Source organism: Netta rufina (genome assembly GCF_964035555.1).
Source record: "Netta rufina genome assembly, chromosome: 1".
In the NCBI taxonomy this organism is placed as follows: Eukaryota; Metazoa; Chordata; class Aves; order Anseriformes; family Anatidae; genus Netta; species Netta rufina.
The window spans coordinates 4,046,201-4,070,773 of NC_140123.1; the positions used below are offsets into that span (position 1 = coordinate 4,046,201).

At 41.9% G+C, this 24,573-nt stretch overlaps 1 protein-coding gene across 3 annotated transcripts in view; it reads right to left on the reverse strand.

Annotated features, from left to right (window-relative positions):
• Positions 1 to 24,573, reverse strand: part of TENM4 (teneurin transmembrane protein 4) — a gene marked incomplete at both ends in the record, with an annotated part of 332,174 nt that overhangs the window by 125,411 nt on the left and 182,190 nt on the right. For all 3 annotated transcript variants that reach the window (XM_084306305.1, XM_084306304.1, XM_084306303.1), the window contains 3 exons: positions 13,404 to 13,604; positions 17,860 to 18,054; positions 22,739 to 22,840. In XM_084306305.1, the coding sequence (XP_084162431.1) occupies positions 13,404 to 13,604; positions 17,860 to 18,054; positions 22,739 to 22,840 (498 nt within the window). The remainder of the gene's footprint in view (positions 1 to 13,403; positions 13,605 to 17,859; positions 18,055 to 22,738; positions 22,841 to 24,573) is intronic.

A 24,573-nucleotide genomic window follows, 5' to 3' on the forward strand; every position in this document is an offset into this window, starting at 1 on the left:
TAAATCCTGGTCTTTTCAGGTAGCTCAAGACTGCTATGGCTAACTTACAGAAGAGGGCCGGTGAATCGTTGCTCCGTCATTCAGTCCCAGCGACGGAATTTGCCACCTCCGTTCTTAATACAAGCTGTATTTTTGTGGTACATTTCCCAATTCTGTTGTTAAAATTAGAGGACATGATTAGCTAACATCTGAGCTGTGCAAGCAAATGAGAAGGAAAGCTGTTAATTCTCCTGTTACAGTATTCACAGGCTCTGGCCAGCTGTATTATATTGCTCCTGCCTATTTAAGCTTAGTGAGGACACTGTGCTTGTGTATAAAAGCACTGCCTGTTAAATATTTTCACACCAGCTGTTCCCAAAAGGTGACTAAATATTTCCTTTCATCTTTAATCTCCTTTGCAGTTTGTACGAATAGATTAGCCGTTCTTTATCCTTTCCTGGAGGTGCATTGTGTTTTACTTCATCTTGCCATCCAGCTTTTAAAGCTGCCTGCAGTTCCTTGAAAGAAGGGGGTCTTCTGAGCAAATCTGAAGTTTTGCAAACTCTGCCCAATTCCAAATGGGGATATGAACCTCACTGTTCTTACAAGGCACAACTAGCCCATGAACTTCTGTGGGAAATACTTGGACTATTAGCAGTAACTTGAGCTTTGCTCCCTGACACTTGGACTCAGTAGATAGCACTGATGGACTTCAATAGATTCAGGATGCTGTGTTTTGTCTGAAAATCAAGTTCATTTCTATTTTACCATCTGGGTTTTCTCTGAGTTTACTGCTTAGGTTTGGCATCTTCCATTGTCTGGATGTCACCCTGCCTTATGTCAGACTTCTATGTGAGGAACAGAACTAAGCCTAGTTTTCCTCTCGAGGTCAAGGAAGAAAGACAGGTGACTTCAGAGGATGAAACACCTGAAAACTCTTGCATGGACATCTTCTAGAACAGACTGTGCTCAAGATAGTGTTGAGTTTTTTGTGCTTCACCTAGGGGAGGCTCAGGTGCTTCACAGAGATTATCCTTAGAAAAGGATAATGTCATTCAGGAATGGTGAAGACATGTGAGCTCTGATCTCTCCTTGTTCCAACAAAATTCTGGTTATTTTTCATGCAAATAATCAAAAAGAAAATATTTGTCTTCAGTTTCAAGACCTGCTCTATTTCATCTCTGCTCACCCCATCTGGGAACCAGCCTATGAGTCCAGCCTCTTCTGCCTGCTGGTTACTTTTTGTACAAATGGCTTTTCTTTCTTTCTTTTTTTTTTTTTTTTCCTCATTATCCTCTCATGACTGAGGGAGAGACTTCCCTCTGGTCTGTAAAGCTGCCTCAGTATTGCTCAAGTCTCTCTTAAAAATCCTAAACCACCTTGGAAACCTACCAAAATCTTGACGGCAGTCACTGATGTGCCGTAACTTCTGTGTTGCATTGACCAAAATTCTGTTGTAATTTTATTGTACCTCCATCAGCTTGTCTCTGGCTGCTGTCGCTTGCTTAATGCTTCAGAATCCCAGCTATCTGAGGCCAAGATTATGCTATTTCTTCTGCATTTGCACTGTGCCAGGTGTAATGAGGTCACAGTCCATTAACAGCACTTCAGAAATAAGAAAGCTAAAGCAATTACTCATACAAATAAAAACCTTGTACCTGATTTTTTATTTATTTTTTTGCACATACTGCTAAAAACTGACCCAAATCTGTCCCCTTAAGAATAAGATGTCTGCTATGTTGCCTTTGATATTTCAGAAGAAAAAAGGGAAAAGAAACCTATCAAACACTAGCCACCGGTGTAATGCTTTGTTCATTGCCCCTTTTAATTGATAAAACAGACATGGTAGCTTCCAACACAGGATGTGGCATAATCCAGAGTTTCATATTATTTTCACGTTCTATTAAAGAATTGGTTTGAGAAAGAGGGATAATGATGTCAGTTTGTGCTTAATTTATGGCAAATCCATTTTTATGTGTTTACCCCTACCCCAAAATCCTAAAATTGGCTTGATAACAGTTTAAAGCTTTCCAGCTTAGAGAACAGCAATGCAGATGAAATTTTTTCTTTAGCATTCATGTGCTGCAGAATCAGAGATTTGGCTGCTTCTGACCTGCCTGCTAAATCCTTTAATAAATATGGATTTAGTGCTAAAATATAAGATCAGGTGAAATTGCTCAGAGCTTCCTGAAAACTGGGGCAGTTCCACTGACCTTCAGCATATTAATGGAAAATTTAATAATTAAAAATCTGCCTTTGCTGGGATTTTCCAGTTTCAAGTTGGCTCATCTGACGCAATTTCCCACCTCAGCCAGATTTTTCCAGAGAAGAGGCACAGGAGGGGGGCACTGCACAGAGCGAAAAGGCTCTGTTTGGTGAAGAGCTAAGCGTTGTTTTCACAACCTGCCTTTGCTCTCGAAGGCAAATTATGGGGAGTTTCTATATCCAATATAAAGATGGAGAAAAACAAAAGGTCTGTAATCAGCATGATTTAGATAGCAGCGAAGTGCTAAATACACGCTTCATAATGAAACGTAATTTCCAGTGTGATGAAATTCTCATTTATGTGATTTGATAACTCTGTGGTGACACATGAACTCCTGTGCTGGAACTGAAGAAGGCACAAAGCTAATTAGCTTTTCAAAATACCCCTTTAAAAACGTTATAAGGAAAGGTAGCAAAGCAAAGCGCAAAAAGAACGATCTGAATTTTCTGCCCTTGCCACCCCAGTAACAGCTTGCCGCTCCAGCATGGACTCCTCTGCAAAGCATCCCATCCCAGTAACTACTGGGAACAGCTGAGCAACTTGTGGCAATGTCACTAATTGAAGGTCGTTTGTCTTTTCACTCAGAGATCACGACCTAGTGCAAGGTCTGCATAATTTGATGATGTTGTACAAATAAACTGTTTACTTATTATTTTAAAAATATATCGGTTATTGAAGTAATATTAATATATAAGTAGCAATTATTACTTATGTCAATACATTAAAAGGCTGTAAGCAAGATCTGCATAATTTAATGCCTTTACACAAATAAGAAGTTTACTTACTTAAAAAAATATTAATTATGTAAGTAATACTAACATGTAAGTAATTATTATTTATGTCAATAAATAGAAAATCTGTTTGTTTTTAGGAATTAAGCTGCTGGTACTGAGACAACTTCCCACTCCACTTAAGGGTCTCAGTGTATTTTACATAGCTCAGAATATAGCTGTAAAGTAACAGTTATTTTTTTTCTTCCCATAGACGAGGAAACTGAGATTAAAGGATGCCCTCCAGAGACAGATAATGAATCCATCAGCTCTACTATCATCCCTCATCAGGAAAAGCACTGACCTGCAGCAGTGGCTTTGAAATGGGACTCTGGACACCTGAGCTTTATACTTGCTGCACCTGAAGCTCTGATGGAGCATCCTGGTGGACCTGCACTGGGGGATGCATTTAGTGCATTATAGCGTGACCCTAATTAGGGTACCGGAGTTGGCCTAAGAGTTGATTCTTGCCAGGCTCTGCAGGAGACCTGAGTACGGCTCTTCCATACAGGCAGAGGGGACATTGCTGCACTTGCAGAACACACTGGGTTTGCACAATTTAGGTATAAATCACATGCATGACACAAGAGGAGAGTTTTGACTCTAAGTGGTTGAGCTGGCTTAGCTCGAGGAGAAGGGCTGGTGGAAATCCCTAGTAAAAGAAAGCACCCATCCCTGGTCCCCAGCTAGACACAAAAGCTTAACCCCGCTTCAGCTCTTTCCCCCATTTTCCTCCTGGTATTTAGTTCTTTGCTTGCATAAGCAGCTTTGTGTTTAACTGAAAGGTTTCTGCAAATCCTTTTCTAGGTCTCATCTCTTTGGGGACTCGAATCGGGAATCTGGGCAGCTCTGAGCTGCCTAACTTGGAGATGAAAAGTCCCCAGAGCAGCTGCTTACCTAGTGCTGGCAGATTTGGGAGATCTGTCCCACTAGAGCCCTGGAAACCACCTTCAGTCTCTAAAAGGAGCAACAAATGAGTTGGGTACAGTACTTTCCTTCAACTGATATTTGTCTGTGCTCCAAGATCAAGTCTCTCACGCTGTAAACATACAGCACCTAGCACAAGGGGACTCTCGGGAGTTCTTGCTAGAAATAGGAGCAGGAAGAACAGAAGCAATCGTTAGCAGTCCCCGTGGTAATGGATCAAAGCTCTAACCCAGTCTATGCAGCTTCACAATGTGCAGTGCTATAGTTGGCATGTCTTAAGAAAAAGACAACAAACTCACTTTTAAGTCCAATTTCAGCTTGCTTCCTTTATTTGCATAAAGGTTTTCCAGCTCCCGTCTGAAATGCTGTTACTCTATGAGATGAAATTCCATTAAACTGGTCTGCTGCCTTTTATCAGCCTCTGTTTTCTATAATATTTATACCTTATTTTCATCCCTGCCTTAAATGTTAGGGACTGACCATCACATTGTGTCTAAAGCATCTCCTCTATTGCTGAGATTTACTTTTGTATTCCTGTCAATCTCGCTTTTATTTATTATTCTGAACTTTATTTTAGACTGCCTCTTGCTGTTGAATAGCAGGACACGAAATGCCAGGTATTGAAGGAGCTTGGAGTCTTGAAGTCTTGGAGCTAAGATTTGTTGAATAAAAATAAATATCCCAAAGTGCAGGATTATGTTTTTCTCTTTGATGTTTAATTGGATCTCTGAGCTTTCTGGGATGTGAGTTAAAGTTTCCCAGAGAAGAAACAATTCCTAGTGTATTAAATGAAGTTCTTAACAAGGATTCTTCTCTGGACTGATTTTGATTTCCTCCCTGTGTCCGTAAGGAGATCATTTGACAGTAAACACTTCCGCTGATGCTTACAGTCATTAAAAAGAGCTAATTTATTTCTCAGTTCTATGCAGTTTGGGTTTGTCTAAATAAATTCAACAGAGCATTTTCAAGTGTGTACGCTGAAGTAATTACAAACTAGATTTGCTTGGGATTTCCTTACCCAGAGCTCAGCATGACTGTGCACAGTCCCAACATGGTTTTCTTCCTCTTCAGACAACTTTTTACTGAGGAACTTTGAAATGTCATTGTTATTAATATTTCACCTTGCTTTTTCACAAAGAGACACAGAACTTGTACGAAGTGTGTGGGGCTGACATATCCAGAGGTTAGATGTCTCTGCCTATCCACGCAAACGGGATGCAGCAGTAGCTGTTGGGAAAGCTTTGTACCCCCTGTGCTGTCAATACACCTCAACGCTGGTCTGGAAGGATCACCTTTATGGAAAAGAAACAAAACTTTCTCCAAAACCCCTTCAAACTTTCTCCTGCCAAGATCATTCCAAAGTTTCTCATGAGTGCAAATGGTGGTGATAGTTTTTAGAGTATGGGCACCTTGGAACTTGGAAGGGGGCAGAGAGGTAATGTGGCATTCACTGCGTCCACTTCAGGCTACTGCATCACAGATTTCTGGCCTTCTACAACCATTGAGTCACTGTATGATTACCTCTGGTCTTGGGTTATTTTTGCTTGTTCATTTTTAAAATTTTATTCTATTTTACTGCCTGCAATATTATTGCCCCTATTATTTCATCTCAGCCATTCTATATTGGAATGAAACATGATTTCAGAAAGCTGAAAACAACCAGAAACCCTTTATGTGAAACTCTAATCAACGTGAGCTCCAGTAGTGCCAGAGTTCAGGATTACAGTGGCAGGGGCTACCCACCGACAGCAGTGTGGAATTGACTTAACACAAGTGGGAAAACCATGATGAGGTATGTATGACCTTCCCTGACTACACACAAGTATTCATCTTGTTGATATTCCTGCAATATTCTGATTAAAAGAGGGAATATGCAGAAGCTGAGGTCCAGACTCACGAAACTGTGAGTATGTCTACATGGTCTACTGTGAGCTGTTGACAAATTGATTGGCCAGATTTATTAGACATGATCTATCTTCAGTTCAAAAGCTGCTCGATTGCCCTAGTCTACAGAGATATAAACCGATCCCTATGGTTTTACAAGCATCATTTATGTGCTTGTAAATGCAGTGACTACGAGGTTTCGGGTTTTCAATTGGCTTGATCAGCTGGCTTTATCTGCAAACGAACACGAAGAACCTTGCCACATCACTGTTGCAGGGTAATGGTTTTGTCCCTTGGTGACAGCTGGATTACACTTACTGTGCCAAAGAAATGACTTAATGTTGTTTAAAAAAGCAGCGACATCATGACAGATATTCTACTGTAGACAAGAGGCTCAGATGAAACAAGACCCCATACATGATGTAAGTCCAGAAAATGTACGGACTCTAAGCCTCCTCTTTTCAATAGCGGAGAATAAACCCAAATTTGTTCATCAGAGATGCAAACGTTTTCAGTGATACAAGCAAATATGCAAATTGCTTAGCCATGCTCAAAATATGCTGTTTTAACAGTAACCTGTTGTAAGCACGGAATGTAACAGCTTGTTGTGTGCTGTGAATCAGTTATTCTTCAAATCGTCCAAGTTAACATGAGCCCCACAGTCTGGTGTATCGCTGCTGTTTTCAGCCAGGAAAGTCCCCAACACAAAGCGTAATTGAGCCAAACAAAAAGCACTTTTGAGCTCATGGTGTGACTGCTGAAGTCACATTTGGAGATAGGGAGGAATGTCAAACTAAAACTGGCGTGCTGGGAATTAGCCCTAACAAACAGAGAACGGAATAGCCTTCCCGTTGCCCTCTGAGGGGTCCATAGGTTGGCACTGGTGCTAGAAGAGCTGAAACGAGAGAAAGAAGCTGTGCTCATCACAGTGTGCCTAAGGGCAGTGAAGAGCAGGGACTGCTTGTCACACCACTGGACTTACACTGCCCTAAGCCTGAGACGTGACCTAATCAGACCAAACATTTTGTGATCCGATGGCCATAGACAGACGGGTGATATCGCCACTTACTGGCTTTGGCCCAGTTTGAAATGAAAGCTAGAACACAAGTTTTCAGTTCCTTCAATCTCTCCCATGGTCCTTGTATTTGACCAAGACTGCTGCAAACAGAAAAGTGGCTAAAACCAGAAAGGTGGCTAAAAATAAGCTCCTAAACAGATCCCAAAGACAAGATAAGTTTAGTGGATCTCTGGTTGGCCAGAGGAATGCACTAAGCCTATTTGTCCACTATCAGGTTGCAAGTAGGAACTTGTATTTGAAACAAGTCGTACTTTCTATCTTGTTGGGCACTTTTCCCCCTCTTTAGTGTATTCTTTTAATCTTCTTACCAGAAGGATATTTAGACTTTCGAAGAATTGGACTCCCAGCAAAAATAACTGCAGCCTTCCTCAACCACTGCCTTTTTATTTTTTTTTCTACCACACAGGGGTCTCTACACATTTTCAATAACCAAAGGGAAAGACAGTAAAAGGGTATTCAAATGAAAGCCTTCCTGAATACTTTTATTTCATATGTTTTGGCTGGTTTTAGTCTTTTATTGCATTTTTAATAAAAAGCCTAGAATACTTTAAAGGGTGAGTTGATCTTGGGAATGGGTAGGCAGAAATCTGTGCTCGCAACCCAGACGACATCAAACACTTTATGTTATGCAATGATAAGTTTCTTGTTAACACTTTTGATTCTCTGGATTCCCTTATTCCTACACAATTCACAAAGCAGATATCTGCTCGGCAGAGTCTCTGATAGACTTGTGTAACAGCTCTGGGCTGCACATACTTCATTCCCTCAGAGAGAAAACTTCTCCGCACACAAATAAAATGGGGAAGATCACAAGTTCACAAATCAGCATGTTACGATTCTGCAAAGCTGAGGATGAAATCTCTGCTGGTACAAAACATTTCCTGGCCTTCAATGACTGTTAAGGGACCAAGTAAGGCTTTGGGGAGTAGGTTTGCAATTTCAGTATTGAACCAGGTCTGATTGTGATGGTATCATGTGAAGTCTATCCCTGAAGTCCATGTGCTCCCAAAATTTCGGTTGCTCCAGATTGTTTCTCGCTATACTGTAGGAGTAGTGAGAACAAGCTCCAAGCTGAAGGAAGATTATTCACAGTGGAATACAGGCTGCCCCCAATATCTATTTCTTAAGCCATTAGGATCAAAAATATACAGATGCTTATCAGTTTCATGCATTATACTCTGAGATTTAGTTCTCTTGTTATTTCCTGTGTGTTTTAAATCAAAGAAAAAGATGACGTAGTGGCTTCCTAGGCATTAAAGGGGGAACTACCATCCTCTGTAGTGAGGGACCGGCCTGTATTATGCAACAGCTGATATAACACCCATCTTTTACAGAGACATTCTTACCCCGCAATGAAGAAAATGATGGTCTAAAGGAGGAATTATGTGAACATTTTCCGGGGATGGATTTTTATCTTGGTGGCCTTGGGCATGACATGAATTTAACATGAGACTTTGTTTTGTAAGGTTGACACCAATAAGCCCAAGGAAATCAATTTTTTTTCACACATGTTGTGTTAACCCTGGTGCTGTTTGACCAACGGGATATGACAGTGTCTGATAAGATATATGAGAGCTGTGTTTCTGTGTGCGCATGTGATAATCTGCACAATTCCAGATGAAAAAAGACATCGGAAAATAAAGATGCATTTGCTGTGACTTTCCTCTTTAAAAGTTTGTTCTTTTTGGTCTTCTTATCTACTAATTGGAATACAGAAAATATGCCTGTTTCAGTGAACTGCACAACTTTATGGTGAGGAACTCTGTTGGGTGCTTTCTGAAAGAGTTTCTCCACTGTTAATTTATACAACCCAACTGGTAATAAGAAAATCAGCCATTACCATTAGCTGATAGAGAATCCTAAATCTAATCATTGTTGGTGAATGGACATTAATTGACCTATACTCCTGCAAAGTAAACTGGAGCTTTTCTGTTGACCTCAATGTGCTGTGTAATGATTTATAAGAACGTGTTTTCCCTGCAACCAGAAATCATGGGTATGCATGCCATGCTAGTTTTATTCTTAATCCAACTTTCCAGACTATCAAAAGTAACAAAGCCATCTAGGACTGCTTTTCAGCTGGTGGATAAATACCTAGTCTCCTTCTAACCCTATGGATATTCACACTATTTCCCAACTGAGCAAGGAGGCCAGCTTTATCTAGGCATATCTGCAAATACTGTGATGATTATGTAGCAGTTTGAGGCCTCCCCTAGTCTGTTTTAACAGATCACATAGTCAAAGAGGTGATTTCCTGTTTTGTTTATGCTGTATCTCACAGTTTTGTAATTGTCTCTCTCTAGAAGAATCTGATCATAACGCCTGCTGAGACTTCTGCAGTTATTAGGCAGAACTGAGGATCTCTCAAAAGCTGAAACCCAGACGGCTCCAAAGTAACACAAATTACCCAAATACGGAGGCGGCTGAATCGATGAGGACTCAATTAAGCTCTCTTTCAAGGATTTCCACTTAACTACAATCTGAACAGCCCTCTGCAGATGTTTCTCTTCTCTAGGGCAACTGTCCTGCTAAATTGGCAATGTCATGGGAAATCTAAAGGCAGAAGGGGATGGCATGAAACTTGGCTTCATCCAGAAACATTTTTTTCTGGCCACCAAAGACATTTATAACATTTCCAATGATGGTAAGTGTGGCCAGGATAAATGCCTAAAATTTTGGCAGTTATCACCGGGGTTGAAATTTATAAATCTTAACTGAGTGCCAAAGATCTTGGAAACAAATTCAGAGGATCTGGGAGCTGAGGCTGAGACCCTGTATCTCTGACCTGTAGATCACGCACGTTGGACATAACATTAAGAAATGCTGAGGAGATGGATGGTTGGAAACTCTGTTCTTATCCCAAACTGTAGGCACTCTGTGCCTCAAAAGTCTGGCTATAAATCATTGGGAAGTAGTATTTCCTCCATGCCAAAGAAGGGAAAAAGGGTCATCTTTAATTCAAATGACATATCCTCAGAAAACACTGATACCAGCCCAAGTGGTGAGAGAACCTGTGGACAGGATCGAACTTCTAGACTTCATGAGATATGACCACGCAAGCTCAGTTTCAGTCTCTGGCCAGGCATGCTGTCTTATCTGCTTCAAAATGTGAAGTAAAACATCATAACTCAAAGCTTCTATAGGAGTCCCAGTAAAATCCTAGTTCCAGTTGCTAACTCTCATTGTTAAATGTACAGCCTATGATTTTGTGTCTACCCTGACAATTCAGGACCAAGTAATATTCCTGCTACTGCTCTTCTCTAGTCTAGTTTTAAAGATCTGCACTGGGTGTCAACTGTGCATGAAGTGAGTCACTATGAATGAGAGACTGAGAAGAAATCTTCATCTGTATGCAGGTCAATGTACAACCATTGTCAACTGTACAGAAAAAAATCTGTATCCTTATTACATTGAGATGTAATATACTTTGTATTATCAATTTTCAGATGATTCTAGTGGGTATTGTGCATGCCAAGATGACAACTGTCAAAGAAAGGACAGTGAAAATCATTGCTTTAAATTTGAGGAAAGTGAAGGACATCAGATAACTCTTTTAAGAATGATTTTGGGTCCAAACATAGCACTATTTTGAAGAGCCTGAGATAGTACGGATGCATCTGTGTTATCCCTCTGGGATGCACTGCATTCCCCAAATACAGAGAACCTGACTCACCTGTTCTTTTCACTGCACTCAGCAAATACATCTTATGGTATGTGTTTTGTTGCCTCTTGATTAGCCAGAAGCATTTGGTCCAGTTTAAATAGGTCAAGAGTGAGACTCGCTCTTATCACCTATTAAGTTGTGTTTCATGCTACAGCACAGCCCATTTCCTTCTTCCTGCTACACTCAGACAATAAGAAGTTAAGAGAGCTGCCTTATAATGGCTTCATTAGCTGCCATGCTTGGGGAATGAAGTCCTTTGCTAGGGCTCATTAAGAGGTGAAGGGAGATAGCATGGCAAAAGCAGGGGATATAGAGGATCTGTAATGGTAGACTCTGGAGAAAAGGGGTTAGGATGAGTGGTTCCTTAATTATCCTTCTTGTGCTAAGCATTGCCTTGGACTTTTTAGCTGAACTGGGACCTTTTTGTATTTGCTTTTATGGCAGTACTAGGATGCAACAGGCAAGAGATTTCATCCTCTCCAGGGAGAACTCAAAATACACTTTTCTTCTTCTGCATACAGGTCATCATTGGACTCATCTCTCCACCTTTCATTAAAAGACTCACTTTATAGCAGGAAATATACCAAAAAAGATCTGCATACTGAGGGGAAAGGGACACTAAGAAGCTGTCCCTTGTATGAAAGAGTGAAGCATGTTTAAGAGAAGTATTTCCAGAGTGAAAAATCTGTGGTACTAAGGCTATACTGGCAGTGGGTACACACAGAAGGCTAAAAAAAAAAAAAAAACAAAAAACCAAACTGAAACAGGCACATCATTACTTCTTCACTGTCACTTAACATAGTCCTAACTGCTTTGCTGAGCTGATGATGATTTATGCAAGTACTTACGTATTTCACTTAATAATTTCTCTGTACTATTCGTTCCTATTTTAGAGGACAATAAAAATCTGGCGCCTTTAGTCTCTTCTAGAGAACCACCTACAGCCCCCACTGGGCAGAGTGTTGCTACGCGTACTAACATGCTTGCTCACTCTTATTTTAATCATGCAAGAAGAGTACCACACATCCTGTGAGTAAATCTGTCGTTCAAATCAAGTCATCAATTCAGCGGGAAGGTCCGGGTTAGAAATGGAAGTTTACAAATCACCTTAGCTGTGATTTTAGCTGTGAGGCACAATAACCTGAATGTTACAAGCAGCTTGGTGAGGAAAAAGGTCTTGGCATGATGCTCAAGTTTGTCTCAAATAACCTCACACTGCCAAAGAAAGTTTGCACTAGATGGATTTATAAAAGCAGTATAAGGAAAGCTTATAAATCATCTGTACACGACCCTGCAGGTTAACAAAGGGAAAGTGAATTCTGTTTGCGTGTAGAAATGAACAGTTTTCTAAATCCATCCCTGCAATCCCCAAACCTCCACATAAACTCAGAATAATGACTCAATTATGAACCATGCTACAAAATCGCTAGAAATACACTACCACCTTCCCCCTTTCCATGGTCTTATAAATGAACTCACTAAGTATGGAATCGAAGACATTAGTGTGGGGAAAAGAAAAAGTCTGACACCAAATTTATCCTCCTATCAATGTGTGATAGCTTCCCTCTCTACATCTGGCAAAGTTTTGATCAGCCTAGTGTTAGCCCCAGGCAAGGAGGCCTCCTCGTTTGCTGTATTGTTCAGCCCAGTTAATTTTACCATATGACAAGCTTCCTAACATCTAACCTGAATGATTATTGTACAAAAGCATTTCTTTTCCTACCCTTTGTAAGAGCTTATTCAGTTTGCCCCATCCTTGCAAGTTGCTCGATTGTAAGTGATGGTAAAATACTTGTAAGCAGTTAACCTGTTTTTTCTTATACATTATAGTAATTCCTCAGTGAAAATGTTGTTTGTGCATTTTTTCTACTGCATCCAGTTTCATAATAGTCTTTTTTTGTCACTTTGCTGAAAATTCATTCCATTTCATTGCCTATACAGAGCTGCCCCGGATTTTTGGCCTAGTTCCATCCCAGCTATTTAAGGTAAAAAAGCTGTTTTTGCTGTGGCCTCTTATTCGTGAGCACTGTATACAGAACAAAAGCCAAAAGACTAATGTCCCATAGGCTCTGACTATTTAATGTATTATAGCATTTCTCAGTGTGGCATCTAAAAGCTAACTACACTTGGAAGAAAAGGCTCCTGAACAGTTTTTCTTTAGCCTCCATTTCAGATACCTGATGCAGATTTTGAGTGACATATCCATTTAGCTAAGGAATGAAGGAAGATTAAAGTTCTAGACTTTACCCAAAAATGCCCATAAAAACCTGTCTTCTTGGTAGGTGCCTGTAGTATTCAGCAATTCTACGCAGTTATTTTTCACTTGATATGGGACAGTGCTTACAGTTTTTAGTACGAACCTTGTGTGCCACTCATCTTCCTCTAGCTGAGCCTAGAAAATCACAGCATTTAAACTCTGAAGGGAAATGAGACCTGAAGAACTGTCCCCTCTTTTTTCTTGTTTACAGCAACCTAAAGAATATTTAGCCTTCTCCTAAAAATCAAAACAGTCCCTTCGGTGGCTACTGGGATTCATCAAGAACTAACACCAGAACAAGCAGTTATATGTAGACCATCAATTAAACTCATAGCTATATAATGAACAATAGCAAGCCTAGGTGGCCTTAATGGGGTTATTTATTATATTGCTCTATGCTCGGCTATAGAAGCAGAATTATTTATGTAGGTGAGCTATGGCATTTCTGCTTCCAGTCATGCCCTACATGTGCTTTACTGGAACGCATTTGTAGTGCTAGTTTTGCAGATCGAAGTCTGAATATTTTACAAAGTCTAAATAAACCAAAAAAAGAAACAGCAAGTCACCGCTGATGTTACCGATTGAGCAATCGTGTCCGGTCCAGTTGGGATCGCAGCTGCAGAGCCCAGTGTCGGGGAGGAAGGTCCCATGGCCAGAGCATTGGTCCAGACAAGTGGCTCGTGGGGTCTCACAGTTTGTTCCACCCCAGCCAACCGAGCAGTGGCATTCTCCACGCACACACACGCCTCGTCCCGAGCAGGTAGGATCCATGCAATCCACTACAGCAAGAAGGAAGAGGAAGGAGACAAGGGAAGTAAATAAGAATTTCAGGAAAAAAAAAATAAAATAAAAGCTGTTGTATTGCCATCTACACAGCCTGATTTATACAGTATCTCAAGGCTCCATCCATAAAGCAAAGCCCTGATGTGCACAAAGCTGATGCTTCAAGAAGATACTTGTCCCCAAAATGGAGTGAGATCTAAAGCACGAGAAAAACAGAGAAAAAATACATGATGTAATTCATTCTTTTCGTCAGGCCTACAGTAATAAATGACCTTTCTTGTAAGAACAGGCTAATATCAATTAAGATTAGGATAAGAATAATGTCGTCTTGTACACATACTGCGTCTCCATTTATTCTATTAGAATAAGCGAAATTACCTTTACTAATGAAATCTAAGCTGAGCTCTGGTTTTCTGAGAGAGAAATTCTACATAAAGACTCAGCAGAAGTTTATGTCCTGATTCAGCGAAACACATGCTTAAATTGAAGAACGTGCTGAAATCTATGCAGGTTTCACAGACACATGAATTCCATGTTAAAAGTATACACTTTATACTCTTTTTTTTTTTTTTTTTTTGAAGTAAGGATTAAAACCAAGTTATGATTTATTTGATATTGGTATTATCGTGGTTTTTATTTTTGATCAGTGAATTCTCTTTTAAAGGGATCTGTTTTTAAAGAGGAGGCGCTTTTGAAACAACGTTGGAGACCATCCAGTTGGGTGCATGGCACAGAAATGTGCACCAAAGGACCAAATACCCTGCCGTGTGATTTCTGAGCTGTGGGTTTTGTAGGCACCCATCACCTCCTCTACCCACGGCAGAATTTCACCCAGCAAAAGCAAAACATGCAACGTACCAGACACCCTCCTAAAAAAGAACGGCAGGAGCTGATCGGCTATTTATATATAAGAGGATATAGGACAGCCTAGAGAAATTCTTCCCGTCTCTGAAAATGGTGTGTGGCAGTGCCCTGGGGATCAGTGACAAGTGTCAGTCTGGCTCAGCAGCCAGGGGAAAGCTGTCCAACTCTTTGCCCTAATACAGAAGAGCAGAACACAGCCACCACACACACAGAGCAGATTTTTTCCCCTGCAAGAGCTAATAAGAATCCCAATGACCTGTTTAAGATCCAGAAACCTTAAAAAGAAACACAACAGCTGCTCCGATAATTCCCTGGATCCTCAAAACCTTCTCGCTCTGACAAGTAATGGCTCAGCAATTACTATCCCAAGGCATGCGAGAGCATTTGCAGTTTTCTTTGATTCCTGGAGCCCTGCTCGTAGCTGGAACAATCCTTGAAAATTGTAAGAGGCTGGAAAGGATGAGTCTATAAATCTCCTTCACTGTTAGTGAGCTGGGAGCTAGGTGCCAATTTTAGCAGGAGACCCTTGGAGCCCTGGCCCTGTTCTTTCTCAGCAGTAATAAGTAGGAAAAGGACCGAGGAACAGACTAGCAGCCACGGAGGTTCTCAGCAGATGGTTTGAACGTGGAGAACAAAGATCACAGGCTAACTGACACGAGGCTACCTCCAGGCAATTAATCATCCCCTCTGAAGGTCAGCTGGGAAAAAGGTGAGTTTTACAGGGGGCTCCATCACAGGAGGCAGACAATCTGCTATCTCAGCCCGAACACAGACGATTATAGGAGGGGAATGTGCGTGTCAGAACCCCCCATTTATCATAATCCCAAGGCCATTTTTCATGTTGAAATGAGCCCTTTCAGAAAATGTCACACACAATGGCTACTTTAATCTCAGCCTCGCTAGCTGTATCTCTTTAGGCTTTCTGCACCATCGCATGGGCCCTGGGATGGGATTAGGGGCTTCTGCTTTCTTCTTAATCAATTGCTTCGTGGATTTGGAGTACAATGGTGTGTTTTTAGGGAGTTCTGCTTGACAAATTTAGCTGCTCAGGAGAGAAGCTGCCAAGAGAAGCAGAGATGGGGAGTGGGGCAGGAGGGCAGAGCTGACAAAAATCTAGCATGCTTAGAAAAAGAAAAAAAAAAAAAAAGATTTTTACATATATCTGTGTTGCTGCTTGGAAAATGTCCCAAATGGTCTAATTCCTGGTTCGAAAATGCCCCATTTATAGTTCAACCTTGTGCAGAACCTTTGCCAGGGAGATAAATCAGGTAGCAAGCAATGCTAGTGCCTCTTCTACACTTTCCCCCAATATGCTTCATGCTTCATTGCTCACACGAGTTATTAGGCTTATTCAGTACCCAAAAAGTAACTTCTCATTTTTCACTGCTTAAATTTGCTCCCTTCCCTTTAATGTCTCACTGTCTTAGCCCGTGCCTTGTAAAATATGTCCCAATAAATGAAGGAAGGAGAAAAGGAAAACTCATGTAAGATTGGTGGCCGGTGTTTTATAAACATTGCTGAGCTTCTACGGGGGAAAAGAAAAGACTGAAGAAACACTGGAATGAAAACCCATTGTAAACACTGAGTAAGCAATGAAGCTACAAGAACTGAGAAATAATAAAAAGTAATCAATACCAGATGGTCCCTCTTAGAAGAGAAATTGAAAAGTAAAAACAATTTAAAAACTAGTATAAATGAACTTTTTTTTTTTTTTTTTGGCTAGATTTAAAGATATAAATGCATAAATATACACATGTCCTGAAGATTTCCCACGTGGCATATTTCTGACTTACCTCCCCTATTCACAACACAACACAAATTATGCCTTGAATATGAAAAACAAATGCACAGCTGTAAAAATCCTAAACAGCTCATAAGGAAAATCAGGTTCTCTTTGCTCTTCACTCTTTTTCAAGTTTTTACCTAGTGGGATTGACCCTGTCCCCTGCTACAGTGAGCATAACACAACTGAGTGGAGCCTGGCTTTTCTGCTTTAAATGTGACCAGGGAAAAGAGGCTCCTGTTAGAAAAAGGGCAAATCTTTCTCCGATTTACACACATTAAACACACCTAGCTGGAGGCAAAATCAGGATCTTTTAATTTCTGTTTATTCAGTAAAGATACCTAGTAAATACGAGGTCTACAGAGATGCTTTAAAGACACTTCTGTCATCATGATCTTTGGGTTTACATGCCCCATGGCTTCATTTAATTGTGCCTTCTTAAGTCAAACTAAAGCTTTCTCAAGAGATGTTTCAGTTACAGAGCTATGTTCTTCATCTCTAGCACTACAGACACTGAAGCCACGTTACGTCAGAGATGTCCCACTCCAACACATTTGATGCATCAAAAGAATTGCTGGATTAGATGCCATTTAAATGTCATTTCAGCCTATTTCCACTGTCCATAAAATAAAAGCCATTTCAGATAAATCTTTATCCCATATGCACGAAGACAACCATAAATTAATTCAAGACATAGTGACTCTGGTACATGTATCAAATCGATGTCTTAAGTCTAGCACGTGGTGCAGAGGCCTTGTATCTGCACTTGTAGAAGCATAATTTAGCCATAATTATTTTTCAGGTCCTCTGCATAGAATTCTGACGATAATTTTCAAAAGTGATGAACAGTATTCTGTAAATCAGGCACTTTTGATGTATTTTTCTAACTGTCCAAATGACTCGTACGCTTACAAAACTGTCCACTTTTCCTTTTAGCAATAAGAAGCAGTCGCAGACTAGGGAAGATAAAGGTTTATGGTGACAGGTGACTTCCCGCACAAAAAGATTAAAGATAACAGCTAAAAGGCACCGCATTTCTGAGTCACAAATCTAAATGTAAATGAAAAAATGTTTGGGGGCTAATGTGAAAAAAAAAAAAAAAAAGAATTTATGGAAGGGGCCATTAAAATAATATCTGATTTTGAAGCAGAATTTAATTCAAGTCCTGAGCATTTCTAAGCTTTTAAAGCTGACAAGAATCAGGGACTTTCATATGCCACCATTTTGTGTATGTAAGCAACTGAAATACTTGGCATAGCACAGCACAGAAGAAAGCACTATAAAAGTAATTATACGTTTGGATGTGTAAATGGAAACGATGCTTTAATAAGAACATTTGAACATATGATTAGATGTTCTGGTCTTTCAACTAGATTTGTCTATCTGAAGCATTTGATGGCTTTTCATCCAATTATTGAACAAATATGATAGCTAACGACAAGTTATTACAACATATCATTTTTATGTTGCATCCATCCATTGTATCTCTAAGGTGCCTATTACTGTTCTGCTTAAGTGCCAGTCCCGTTCCGAATTGCCTCCATCCATGTAATTATATAACGACAATCAAAGCAAGAGGCTAATTGAATGGATCTTGCAAATACCTTCCTCGCAGCTCTCGCCCTTGTATCCCGGGTTGCAGATGCAGGTCCCCATGATGCACGTGCCGTGGTTGTTGCAGGTGACGTCGATGCACTGGTTCGTGGGGACATCACATTCTGCTCCTTTCCAGCCGCTGTGGCACAAGCACCTCCCTTTCATGTACTGCCCGTTTCCACTGCACAGCACTGGGCAGGACGCTGGGGAAAGACAATGGAAATCACATTAAAAACCAACTGTACACAACTCTCACTTCATGAAAGAGCGTAAGAGTCCAGCACGGGATTTATAATCTTCTTATACACTCTTCAGTGGGGTATGTTGTTCTTTTCCTTGCCAAAACCAATTCTTTTATGGGCATGACACCCAGCTGTTAAGCGTATTCTCCGATGGATGTTTAAAACAAACAAACAGTGCTCTTGAGTTCGGACATCTCTGCTTTGTGTCTCCGTTACTTTATTTCACTAACTAAACTCAGACCTTTCTTGTATTCTGACTTTCCAGTGCACTGGTGTCTTCTTTCAGCAGCACCAGTGACCTTAAATTGCTTATCTCTATCCCTGACCTGTTGCCAGGCTTCATACTTTCCTTGACACGGCCCCTGCTGCGGACCTTAGCTGTACACAAATCACTCTCCTGTTTTGCTGTTGTAATTCTCAGCTGTATGGTTTTCAGTTTCTTTGCTCGGAGTCCAGAACGCCACGTTGATACTCTCCCTGATTTAGTCCAAGTCATACCATCAGCTGGACCTCCAGCCCCCTCCTATGACCTCTGCTGGTCTCCATTCATCAGCAGACACAATGCAAAAATGGCCTCTAGTCTTCCCAAGCGCCCTGTAACAAAAGTTCTCCGATTATATCCCCTGATCTTTATACTGGTTTATAAAAGATTTTTTAATTCTCTTTGTTTCCAACAAAGTTGGCTGTTTTTGAAGAAAACCGGCTCAGGACCCCTGAGTGGCTGGTGGTGTCGGGCAGCTGCGGGTCCCTGTGGTGCCAGCCCTGCTCCAGCAGGGCCACCCCGAGCAGGGGGCCCAGCCCCACGTCCAGGCGGCTGCTGGAGATCCCCAAGGAGGAGCCCCCAGCCCCTCTCTGGGCAGCCTGTGCCAGGGCTCCGGCACCCGCCCAGCCCAGCAGTGCTTCCTGAGGGGCAGAGGGCACCTCCCGGGCTCCAGGCTGGGCCCGGGGCCTCTTCTATCCTGTGATGAAGGGGAGAAGAGGAAGACAACAAAATCAAGCTGGTGGACCCCAGAAGTAAGCATTTTGTGAGCTAGCTCTGGAAAATGCCAGGCAGAGTAGGATGAAAAATACAGAGCAGGCTCCCCACAGAAGGAGAAGGAGTCAGCTGCTGTTCTCTAAGCCTCCTTCAGCCCCTCTCTGAAGATGTTTTCTCCTTTTTCCATTCTCCACAGCTGCCATCTTCGCCTCCTTTTGTCCTCTCTTCTGATTTTTCCTAGGAAGCTGCTGATTTCTGTCCCTCAAAAGCAATACCTTCCTGTTCCCTATCCCTTGAAATTTCTTCTTGCTTAAGTCCTGTTCTCTTCAATTACACTCAGTGAAACTCAACTGCAAGAACAGATACCCAGCTCACATTTCTTTCTCTTTCACTGTTGAGCATCATCCTTAGGTGAGAGCAGCTGGGCTTCTCATCTGCCCCTCACAAAGGCAATTAATGAACATTTTTATGCAGGATAAATGTGAAAGGACTATTCTAGTCTGCTGCTTAATTCACCTGCGCTAGGCATGCAATTAATACAATGCACCTCTTCTGCTTTGTTCCTGTCTCTGAGCACACGCAGAAAGAGCTATTAACGTGGTTAAGGGAAACATTTCTCTCTTTTTCTTACCACCTTTTAATGCAGTAACCGCACAATGCCCATTCTGTCTTGTTTTCAGTTATTGTTACAGATGAGTCTGAGGCTTACAGCACCCTCAACACAAAGCATTACCAGCTCTGACTGTTAAACTGTCCTGACGTGCAATGAACGATATTTGCCTGATTGAAATAAAAGAAGTTCAGAAGAAAAAGGAACTTGGCAGCTGTTATTACGAAGGAGCTCCCTGTTCAGCTTAAAGAAATCATATTGCAGTGGTGTGGTTCGAGAGCATCATTTGCAAGGAGATAGCTACCTATACAATATAACACATAAATTGTTTAAGGTACACTGTGTTGAATATATGGTTCACAGCAAACTCACTCAGTAATTCCACTTTTCATCTAGGCTGATGGAATTTTCCAGCCCCCTGTCTCAAATTTCAAATGCTCAGTAGAGGAGCCTGTTCTTTCAAGGCACCAGGAGAGGACAGTTTGCAGCTTTTTTTTTTTTTTTTTTTTTTTTTTCAACAAGGAGAGGAATTGCCTTTAACCAGTGAGAGGCTGCTGAAAAAGACTTACATATTTTCTGACAGGACAGCTGATCACTCAGTACAAGATCAGATAAATTGCTGGTCGTCTGCAATAAGACTGGCATTCCACAGAGCCCTCCGTGGAGAACACCTCCAGCATAACCTGGGAAGTGCTGTTGCAAATGTCAAGGCAAGACCTCCTTTGCAGCATACCATAATAATCAAAGACAAAAGAGGTTTCTGGATTTACTTTTTTTTTTCCACTGCTCCTCGTGCAACTCTTTTCTCCATGTAATGATATGTAATTAATTTGATCATTTGGATTCCGTTCCAACAAATGCCATCTAAGATGCCCAAATTATAGTAATTCTCTGGTCTGATGATGGTAGCCACAGCCCAAATGCACATCACTTTTCTTGTAAACTTTGGTGTCGTGGAGGAAAATTATTCATTTATTTGTTTGTTTGTTTTACTTTGTAGACATGAAAAACACCTTCTCCGTGTTCAAGGTCTTCAAAAGCCCTGTGAGCACATTGCTGCGGATTTGTTCACATTTATGTGATTTAAAATAAGAGGTTAATAACGCATTAATAATTAGCCATCATTAAAAACTGAAGGGCTGTCTGTTTCACAGTCTCCCACTCATTTAGGGGGTGAATAACAAGGTGAAACAAAGGAACACCCAGGAGATGTGGGACCTACAAATCCTGGGGCAGGCAGAGACCTGCTTGTCTGAGAATTACTGCTCCATGCAGCAACCCCTGTAGGGCTGCAGACAGATCCTGCTGTGGCTGTGCACATGCTGCAGTTACTGCCCTCGGAGGTGTTTGTAGGTCAAAAGCAGAATCTGAGATTCCCTCGAAAACCAGGAGGAAGCCAACACTGGGGCCATTGTATCTCACACCCGTGGCAAGTGCTCACTTAACAAGCCCGCTGGGTGGAAGCGCACACACAAACAGCGTTTGGACACTCCATGAATTAATCCGTCTCCATAAAGGCAGACAGTAATCTGTGATCTGAACCCAGATGATCTGAAACCAAAAGGCTGACTCCAGTGAGAGGTGTTCGTATCAGCCAGGGTAAGCAGCCTTGTGAAATGGGAGATGCTCGTGTGGCTCGCCTGAGAGCCTGAGAAAACCTCGCTGCGTAACCCGTGAAGGGAGATGAGCTCCCCTGCAAGAGCCTTCAGACCAAAAATTTTAATGTTTTGCCTGATGATGGAGGAGCTTTGCCTTCTGCCCTGGCTCCGCAGCGAGCCGTGGGGGAATGAGCCCTGAACTTCTGCCCCTGGCTTAAGTCAGGAGGTGTGGGAGACGGAAAAACTCCTTCTGTCTCCGGCTCGATGGATTTGAAAAGGAGCTTGGAAACTCACGCCAAGCGTAACCTGAGTCAGCAACAAGCCTGACACGGCAGCTCTCGGGGCCGCAGCCGGCCCCATTCATCTTAGTGGGGTTGTGAACCCTGAGACACCTTCAGGGTTCAGCCTGGACCACACCGTGTGGGGATGAGGCTGGACTTATCTCTTGGCTGGGCTGCAGGATGGGACCCAAAGCCTGGCGCACGCTCATCAGGGCTTAGCTGGAGTGGGGAGAGGACATGGGGTTGGACAGAGTTTGGCTCCCTCCCTTGGGAAGGAGCCCAGCCTGCTTCCCAGACACAGCAGCGGGCTGGGGTGAAGGCCTGACCTTCCGCCTTCGCAAAGCTCCTTGTGTGGGCACTGACTTCATGCGTTACCTCCCTCCCCCCAGCCCCAATTTATAAATCTGCACTTTGTTGAGCAGTTTCAGCCAAAAAAAAGACACTGAAAAGATTGAAACATGGCATTCCAGTGTTTTCCACATGCAGTGGTTTGATTTCTCTGCCTGAAACATGTTCTTACTAAAATGAATTCTCTTTTTTTTTTTTTTTTTTAATGTTTAACTAACCTAAAAAATTCAGGTCAAATGAAAATCCTTCCAAAGCGATTTATTAAAAAATGCTTTTCGCTTGAGCAGAAAAAAAACGTATGCTATTGTTTGCTGGGGTAGGCAGCACACCAAATGCAGGCATCCCAAGATTTCCACTTAGGGCCAGAGCATCCAGCTCTGCCTCACATTGCTCCACTGCAGCCCTGCTGGGTGTTGGCCATCAGTCTGAGGGAGACTTGCAAGCCTTGCAGCAATGGAACAGGTACTTACGTTTTCTCTAACCAGTGTCTTAAAATAAAATATTGCCACACAGTGATGGAAGGGTCTGCCAAACAAACAACAAAGCCACTTTTTGAAGTCATGTTTTCTAAAGTTGCTCCCAGAATGAAAAGCCCCAGTGTGATGTTTTGCCTGTCCACGCACAGCTAGGGGGTTGTGTTGATGCTACGAGCACAGCAATCATGACAAATGGAAACCGAACCTGCAGATCCGACCTGTTCCCATCCTTCTGCAGCATCCCCAGGCTGGATGAGGTTGGCTTTGCAGGGGGCATGGGCACAAATACGACTTCCACAAAGAAAAGCGTTAACAGAAGGGGAGAAGAGAAGAGTTAACCAGGTATAAATTCCTACCTCTGCCACAGTCAGGGCCCAGAAAGCCAAGGAAGCAATGGCAGGTCCCAGACACGCAGTCTCCGTTCCCGTAGCAATTACTGGGGCAATTATCCACGGATTCTAGAAAAGAGAAGAGAATTCAGATTATTTCTTTCGGCAAGAAAACACCCCTGAGTCTGGGAGGGTTGTGGGTGCCAGGACAGCTGAAACCTCAAAGCAATCACTGCACTTGGGACTAAAAGCATCAGTCTCGAGCTCCACTAATGGGAGCTCATCCATTTACTGCAACGGATGGCTCAACCTTAACGCGTCAGCGTGGAGTGACTGCAAATCCTACAACTGAAATCACAGCTGCTCAGGCTTTGTCTTCACTCCGTACCTGAAAACTTGTCTTCCTCCTTATTTTTCTGGCCACTTTCCCTTGTTGAATTTATCAGAGAGAAGCGATGCATGCAGTTGTCGTGGCAAAGCACACTTTTTTTGGGTGATTTTGTTGACTGGGCTAAGTGAACTTGGGGCATTTATTAGCACCTAACAGATGTGATCTATGATAGAAACGTTTCCCTATGAAATTCACTGATCACAAACACTTGGTTCCTTCTGTCTGCCTGCTGCTGATGGGGTATTTCTAACTGTAAGTCTTGTGGTTTGTTCTGCAATATTATACAAACAGCCCAAAGTGCTGGGGCTAACATTATACCTCGGTGGAGCAGGAATGGGGCTACTCCACACTTTCTTCTGTTTCTACTTATCATCTTAAATTCCCTGACTTTGGCAAAAACACTGGCTATTCATCTTTCAAGGAAAGTTAACAGGTAAGCAAAACGGTTCCTAGCACTTTTATCTTATTTTGAGGCCAGTTCAGAACAGTGGGGCTAAAACTGATCTTTCATAAAAGCGGAACACAATTTGGTAAACATTACTTCTCAAAAGCGGAATGAAAATCGTTTTATTTTCTTGACTAAACCGTGAGCAAAGATTGAGTAAATATGAGCGGGGCTCGGGAAGATGATGGAATACCATGCTTCATTCCACACTATTATTTCTCATTTTCTCCGAGGGAGACGCATATCTGATTAAAACTGGATTCAGTTATACAGGAGGGACGCCAGTGGTACATCTGTCATGGAGCGGGGTGGAAATCTTGGCCATGTGAATAATGACTGCACTTTCGTAGGCATACTTCACCAGGCCTGGTGATAGCAGCGATATTTGTAAACTTCCTATGGGTGTAAGTGAAGAGAAACAGCTGCGGCAGAGATGTGCAGATTAGTTTCTAATCAGCAATGAAAGGGAGCCTGTTGCTGAATGGATGCTCGCTGAACACCGCAGGTTTCTGAAGGACATTTTAGAGGACGTGGTGTAATTTAATCACCCAAAAAGGGCAACAGCAGTTTTAAATAATAAAAACAGTTTCAAGCGGTTACGTTTTAAGTCTTGGCATAAGACTTCACCCATGCAGTCAGCTCCATGCAGCAAGGAGGGTACAAGATGTGCTGTCAGTTTTCTAACACTTCACTCAGGCAGATATTCGCTGTATGGGGCATGAAAATACAATCACAGTGTGCAGTCAATGCTTAGGGATTGATCTGCTGTCTTCATCCCAATCAAACAGCAGCCACGTTTCCGAGAACAAATAGCAACTCAAAACTTGTGCGTTTTTGCTGATATTCAAGTATAGTGTCTCCCACTTAATGGCAAGTATAAACACCAATCTATCCTGTAAATGACAAGTTGATGTTAGCCTGTACACATGCAAGCTTCAGAACTCGGTGATAATAAATAACATTTATGCAATAGAATAAAAACACAAAGAAACACCTGAAAAGCAAGGTGGCATCAAACGTGGCAGG